The 7,725-nt window shown below is 35.2% G+C and overlaps 1 protein-coding gene across 1 annotated transcript; it reads left to right on the top strand.

Annotated features, from left to right (window-relative positions):
• The first annotated feature begins 206 nt into the window (after positions 1–206).
• LOC104993609 (olfactory receptor 6K3-like) lies at positions 207–1,181 on the top strand. The gene is made up of 2 exons (XM_010846925.1): positions 207–233; positions 291–1,181. The coding sequence occupies exons 1-2, from the start codon at positions 207–209 to the stop codon at positions 1,179–1,181; spliced, it is 918 nt and encodes a 305-aa protein (XP_010845227.1).
• The last annotated feature ends 6,544 nt before the right edge of the window (positions 1,182–7,725 follow it).

Genomic DNA, 7,725 nt, shown 5'->3' with positions numbered 1-7,725 from the left:
TTCCTGCATTGGCAGGAGGGTTCCTTATCACTGCATCACCTAGGAAGCCCAAGGCACACAATAGGCACTAAATGAATACTTGTTTAATGAATCAAAGAATGATAGAAGTAAATAATTTACCTCAAGTGTTGTTCTTTGTACTCATGTAAGGTAATTGACCTGATCCTTCACACTTCATCTAGGGAGTGAGTTACGTCTTTTTACGTATGACAATTAAGGCTGCTGAGACCATGGTGAGAAGTAACCAAACGTCTATGGTGACAGAATTTTTCTTTTCTGGACTTCCCGAGCTTGAAGATGGTAACCTCCTCTTCTTTATTCCTTTGTTAATCATCTACATATTCATCATTATTGGGAATCTCATTGTGTTTTTTGCAGTCAGGATGGATACTCATCTGCACAATCCTATGTATAATTTCATCAGCATATTCTCATTTTTGGAGATCTGGTACACTACAGCCACCATTCCCAAAATGCTCTCCAATCTTGTCAGTAAGAAGAGGACCATCTCCATAATTGGTTGCCTCTTGCAGATGTACTTCTTCCACTCACTGGGCAATTCAGAGGGGATTTTGTTGACTACCATGGCCATTGACAGGTATGTTGCCATCTGTAATCCTCTCCGCTACCCAACCATTATGATGCCCCGGCTGTGCACTCAGCTCTCTATAGGCTCCTGTATCTTTGGTTTTCTTGTGTTGCTCCCAGAGATTGTATGGATTTCCACACTGCCCTTCTGTGGGCCAAACCAAATCCACCAGATCTTCTGTGACTTTGAACCTGTGCTACGCTTGGCATGTACAGACACATCCATGATTTTGATTGAGGATGTGATCCATGCTATTGCTATCATCTTCTCTGTCTTGATAATTGCCCTCTCATATATCAGAATCATCACTGTGATCCTAAGAATTCCCTCTGCTGAAGGCCGTCAGAAGGCCTTTTCTACCTGTGCATCTCATCTTGGTGTCTTTCTGATGTTCTATGGCAGTGTATCCCTCATGTACCTGCGTTTCTCTGCCACTTTCCCACCAATTTTGGACACAATCATTGCACTGATGTTTGCAGTTCTTGCTCCCTTTTTCAATCCTATCATTTACAGCTTGAGAAACAAGGATATGAAGATTGCAATTAAGAAGCTTCTCTGCCTTCAGAAAGTATTTTATGCATCTGCAAGTTAATGCTACATCCCAAGAGTTGATTGATCATAAAAATCTCTTAATTTGATTGTCACTGTAATGTTCTAGATCCTAAAATTAACATAATACTAATTTATTTCCATACTGATATTTTCTGTTTATCCCAGTTCTTCTTCCTATGTACCTGTTTATTACATTTATATGTATTCAATTAAGATATCAATAACTACCTGTATAGACTTGAACAGATAGATAAATAATAGAAAGGAAATATGATGTTTACACCATCAAAATATATTTGAGCATTAATTTTATTGTTATTTGCTTTCTTGAACATTTATTTTATTGTTTATGAACATCAATTTTATTTTTAATATGTTTTAAAATTATTATATTATTATTATAATGTTATAGGCATTAGTAACAACTGAAAGTTATAAAATATAGCAGTTAAAAACATAAGATCTAGAGAAGAGGGTGAGGTCCATATTTCACTAGTACCACATACTAGCTTTGAGACCTTGAACAGGTTGTTAACTAATCACTCTGCATCTTAGTTTCATCATCTACGAAGTGGGTATAAAAGTAATATATGTTGAAGGTAGAAGTTCATATAGTTTTATGAAAACTGAGTGAATTACTCTGTGAAAGTAATTAGAATGTTTCATAACATAGGGCGAGTGCAAAAATAAGTGTTAGCTATTACTATTATTTGCCACTAATTACTTGCATTTATTTTGCATGTTTTAAAGAATGCTATAGTAAAGAATGATATATTAGAAATGAAATCTCATACATTTATCTATGATTATTATTCATAGAGTTTTGTTAATATTGTTTTTCTGGGGCCAAGTGGAATCAATCTTCACTTTAACTATTTTGGTTGAATTTGACCAATTTGATTGAATTAGACTGTTTGATTTAATTTGATTTCAAACACACTCTGAAATGATAAAAAGTAGATAGATGATGAATAGAGAGATAATATATATAATTAAAGACACAGACCTTTCTGAGCTACTTCTCTTGCTTTTATTTTTGTTCTCTTTGTGTTGTCCAAGGACATTCATAAAGGCTATTTTTATACCTTGAAATACCATATGTCACATTCCTTTCAAGAAAAAATTAATATATTTGATTTGAAGTGTCTAAAGGACCAGCTGAATCTGTTGGGTAGTCCAGAAATGATCAAAGCTGTATATATAAAAACTACAGTAAATCAGAACATACAAAAAGTAAAATAATATAAAACCAAAATACTATAAATACTGTAAAAAGATTGCCCTTAATTTATCCCTAAACTTGAATTGTTACCCCAGTATGCATACATACAAAGTCCAATTGAAGACCATACTTATCAACAGATATTGATAGAGGAAATAGGATAAAAGAATCTAGGGATGAAAATGGATACAATTCTACATATAAGCTATGAAAAAAAAAATGATCAAAACTTGAAAAAGCAGATGCTGAGAAGTCATGGTGCATTAGGAAGCTCCAGATACAGGAAACAGAATCAAATAGAATCATAGTGGAGCTGTCCCTTGAGCTGTGTTCAGAGAAGTGTATGAAAAGTAAGTCTGAAATACACAAGCCAGAGAAGTGATTAAATACCCAAGTAATCTCCAGCTGCTAAAACAAAACCAGAAATATACAACTTCTCGGCACAGAAACAGTCATCTACAGCTGATGTCAGACTTCATGGCAGATGCTTCCATGTTTGTGATGAGCCATTAGATCATCGACACATTCTTCTCTAGTTAGCTTTGTATCTGTGTATGTAGTCACCTACACGAACACACACAAATATACCCACACACCCAGATTATCCTTTTGTAAAAAAATTACTTTAGTCTTCCCCTACACTGAGTGCTATAAGACCATTAAATGTGTTTAATGCATGGCTCAGTAGTTACTTGAAGAATTACTATAATTAAATAGAGATAGAGATTTGAGGATTGGAGACAAATGAAACATAATAAATCTAATTTAAAAAATAAGTAAAATAATTTTTATTTAAATGTTCAATAAGATTTGTGAAAATAGTATTAATATCTATTAGTAAAAATACGGGCAAATGAAAAATACAAAAATAGAATGTAATAGAAATATTGAATAATTGAATACTACAAAAAAATGAAAATAATGACTTAGAAGAAAGCCTAAAGGACATATTCCAGAAAAAAAGGACCAAGATGAAAAGCCTAAGATTAAATGTAAGGAAAGAAATATATATGGAATATATTCACTTATTCTACAAACCATATATTGTTGTTATTGTTGTTCAGTAGCTAAGTTATGTCTGACTTTTTGTGACCCCATGGACTGCAGCTTCCCTGTCTTTCACTGTCTCCTGGAGTTTGCTCAAATTTATGTTTATTGAGTCAGTGATGCCATCCAACGATCTCATCCTCTGCCATACATATGAATATATAAATTCCATAAAGAAACAAAGTAGAAGAAAAATAATAATTGAAATTAAAGGAAATTATTTTTGAGCTAAAGAATAACTGAGTCAGCAGATCAGAAGAGACTGTTTCACATAAGACCTGGGACTGTAAAATTCCTAGAAGAAAACAGAGGAAAATACCCTTGGCATCAATTTTGGCAATGACTTTTTGCATATGACACCAAAAGCACAGGCAACAAAAAATAGACAAGTGGGAAAAAAAAATAGACAAGTGGGACTACATCAAACTAAAAACTACTGTACAGCAAAGGAAATAATCAACAGAACAAAAAGGCAACTGACAGAATGTGAGAAACATTTGCAAACCATATATCTGAGGAGGAGATAATTTCTAAAACATTTGTTAGTCACCCAGTCATGCCTGACTCTTTGCAACCCCATGGACTGTAGCTCATCAGGCTCCTCTGTTCATGGAATTCTTTAGGCAAGAATACTGGAGAACACTGGAGTGGGTTGCCATTTCCTTCTCCAGGCAATCTTCCCAATCTAGGGATCAAACCCTGGTCTCCATATTGCAGGCAGATTCTTTACTGTCTGAGCCACGAGGGAAACCCCAGAATATATAAGGACCCCCTCAAATAACTCAGTTAAAATGGGTAAAGGATTTGAACAGATATTTCTTCAAATAAGACATACATTTAGCTAACAGGTATATTAAAAAAAATTTCAACATTAAAACATTACGGTGGCTCAGACAATAAAAAATCTGCCTGCGCTTCAGGAGACTTGTGTTCGATCCCTGGGTCAGGAAGATCTCCTAGAGAAGGTAATGGCAACCCACTCCACTATTCTTGCCTGGAGAATTCCATGGACAGAGGAGCCTGGCAGGCTATCATGCATGAAGTCACAAAGAGTCAGATGTGACTGAGCAACTAGCACTTATTAACCATCAAGGAAATGCAAGTCAAAACTACAATGAAATATCTTCTCACACCAGTTAAGATGGCTATTAACCAAAAAACAAAAGATAACAAATATTGGTGAGGTGACAGAGAAATTGGAACCCTTGTATAGTGGGTATGTAAAATGGTCCACAGATACGGAAAACAATATGGAGATTCCCAAACAATTAAAAATTCAAGTACCATATGATCTAGTATTCCCACTTCAGGGTATACATCTGAAAGAACTGAAGTCAGGATCACAGAGAGATATCTGCACTCCTATGTTTATTGAAGCACTATCCACAATAGCCAGGAAATGGAAGCAATCCAAGTGTACATCGTGAGATAACCTGATTAAATATTGTGGTATACATACACAATGGAGTGTTATTTAGTTTTTTAAAAAGAGAGAAACTCTGCCATTTGCAATAATGTGAATAAATCTGGAAGATATTAAGCTAAATGAATCTAACAACAGAAAGTAAAACACTGTATGATTCCACTTATATGAAGTATATAAAATAGTCAAACCCACAGAAGCAGAGAATACTATTATGGTTGCCGTGAACTGAGAGGTGAGGGAAATGAGTTATTCAGGAAGTATAGAGTTTCAACCATGATACATGAATACGTTCTATAAATCTGCTGTATAACATAGTGCCTATAGTTAAAAATATGACACTGGGCATTTCAAAATTTCTAAGGGGTAAATCTCATATTGTGTTCTTCACATGTAACACAGAGAAAACCATAACAAGCAAACTACAAACTAAGGGGTATAAGGAACTTCTAGATGGTATTGGATATGCATATAACCTTTACTGTGATGCCATCAAGGGTGTTTGCAATATATTCAAACTCATCAAGTTGTACACATTAAATATGTGTGGTTCTTTGTATCCAAATTTTTGTTGTTCAGTCACTCATAGTGATCAAGTCTTTGTGACCCTATGGACTGCAGCACACCAGCTGCAACTTCCCTGTCCTTCACTATCTTCTGGAGTTTGCTTAAATTCATGTCCATTGATTCGGTGATGGTATCCAACCATCTCATCCTCTGCTGCCCTCTTCTTTTGCCTTCAATCTTTCCCAGATTTTTTTTTTTAATACAAATTATACCTCAATAAATCTGAGAAAGAAAGATGGTTTCTTCCTATGCTAAATTATTAAAAAAAAATTTTGCCAACTGAAAGTTTTTAACTTTAAGAAAAAATATAAGAAAATAGACAAGGAAAATAAGCTTCCAAGTCACAAGAAGAATTGTTAGACAAAACTTTCAGAGAAAGAATGTCTTCCTATACCAAAATATATTTCCAAAATCTCATATTAGGTAATCTTTTAAGAAGATTACAAGATAAAATCAACTACATTTGGAAAAAAGTAACTTTGAGTTTTCAACAGAGCAGTAGATTAAATACACAATAATCTCATGAAAAGGATAAGATGTTGACTGTAGTTGACAGGACTAAAGAGAATTGTTTAAGGTTGGAGAGATTCACATACATTTGTAGCATAAGAAAAAAAAATAACATTGTTCCTTCCTTTCAATATTGGTATAAAATCCTAATTGCATGATTATTTTAAAGTTATCTTATTTTCTATTATATATATCTTTCAAGATGTTTTACTGGTGTCAGCATATTCATTCAAGACTTTCTATATCTCTTTGTTCATGTAATAACAGGACTATAACAAAACTGTTCTTTACAAGGTGCCCTGTAGCACAGCTAAGGACAATGATCGTAGGCCTGGAGAAAGTAGCTTCCAATGGTCAGGATGATGAGTGCAATCAGGAAATAAATATTTATTGAAAACTTTGACCTGTAAACTAATGAGAGGAAAGTACAGTGGGGAGTTTTCTGATAACTAACCCCATGAGGGAAAGTGATGCTGTCTGCTGCAGTGCAGGGCAGAAGTCCCCTATGGAACCCATTTCCCTTTCTGTTATGCCCTGAGGTACTGGCAAATATAATTGCAAGTCTGCCTTTTGAAGGACTTAAAGGATATCAAGGATGAAGAGACCCAGATAAATAGAAGAGTTTCTGTGGTCTTTGGTAGAGGTAAGTGCAGAAGACTCAGGCTTGGAAAGAAGGTATTCACTCACTGTGCATGAAAAGAATAATCTTATTCCATGAAGATTGCATTATTATATAATATGGATTATTATAGATTGCATTATTATTACATTGAATATAAAAAATTAGAGGCTTTGAATTTTGGTGAGAGGCAATGGAAAGTTTAGAAGAAACTCTGCCTGCTGAAGTACTAGGCCGAGGTATATGTGAAACAGAATACTCCATTTATGATGCCATCTTTTGAAAGATTACTTTGTCCAGACTTGATTGTGACTCTCATCAAAATTGAGTTGTCATACTTTTCTTTCCAAACATTCCTCAGTTTTCTTTGCTAGATTATTCATGACGGTCCTGTGGGTTTAATCATAATTGCACGTGGTGGCCTTGCTCCAAGTTGATTTATTTGACACCAGCTCATATTTTGCTTGTCAACCCTTTTCAGGAGGAACTCATGCTTGAGAAGGTAAAACAACCAAGTTGTAATACAATAAATGAGCCTTATGTCATGCCATAAATATATGTAATACAATAAATATAATGATGATCCTTATGTAATACAATAAATATAATGTGGACACTCCAATGTAATGGTGCCCAATATTTTGGAGTGTTTAGTACATTTCTAACATACTTTAAGCATTTAAATATATTTACTTTGTCTATGCTAGGTTTTCTCATTTGTAAAGTGGGGTTAATAATGCTATCTTATTAGAGCATTTTGAGCGTTAAATGAGAAATATATACTTGTGCTAGTCTTAATTAGTGACTCAGTACTATGTAATACACTACTGACTTTGCACACAATATTCATAACACTATGTAATACAGTACGGCCTTCCCAGGTGGCACTAGTGCTAAAGACGGAGAAGGCGATGGCACCCCACTCCAGTACTCTTGCCTGGAGAATCCCATGGACCGAGGAGCCTGGTAGGCTGCAGTCCATGGGGTCGCGAAGAGTCGGACACGACTGAACGACTTCACTTTCACTTTTCACTTTCAGGCACTGGAAGAAGAAATGAATTCTTGCCTGGAGAATCCCAGGGACAGGGAAGCCTGCTGGGCTGTTGTCTATGGCGTCGCACATAATCGGGCACGACTGACTCGACTTAGCAGCAGCAGCAGCAAGCAGCAGCAGCGGTAAAGAATCAGCCTGCCTG

The sequence above is a fragment of the Bison bison genome, unplaced genomic scaffold, assembly GCF_000754665.1.
Source record: "Bison bison bison isolate TAMUID 2011002044 unplaced genomic scaffold, Bison_UMD1.0 scf7180017864240, whole genome shotgun sequence".
NCBI classification, from domain to species: domain Eukaryota; kingdom Metazoa; phylum Chordata; class Mammalia; order Artiodactyla; family Bovidae; genus Bison; species Bison bison.
This window is presented reverse-complemented; position numbering and strand designations above follow the sequence as displayed.

Bases quoted from the DNA above. Each gene is read 5' to 3' on its own strand.
- LOC104993609 (XM_010846925.1), top strand. From the start codon at position 207: ATGACAATTAAGGCTGCTGAGACCATG. The intron at 234-290 runs GTGAGAAGTAAC...GGACTTCCCGAG, and splicing joins TTAAGGCTGCTGAGACCATG to CTTGAAGATGGTAACCTCCT.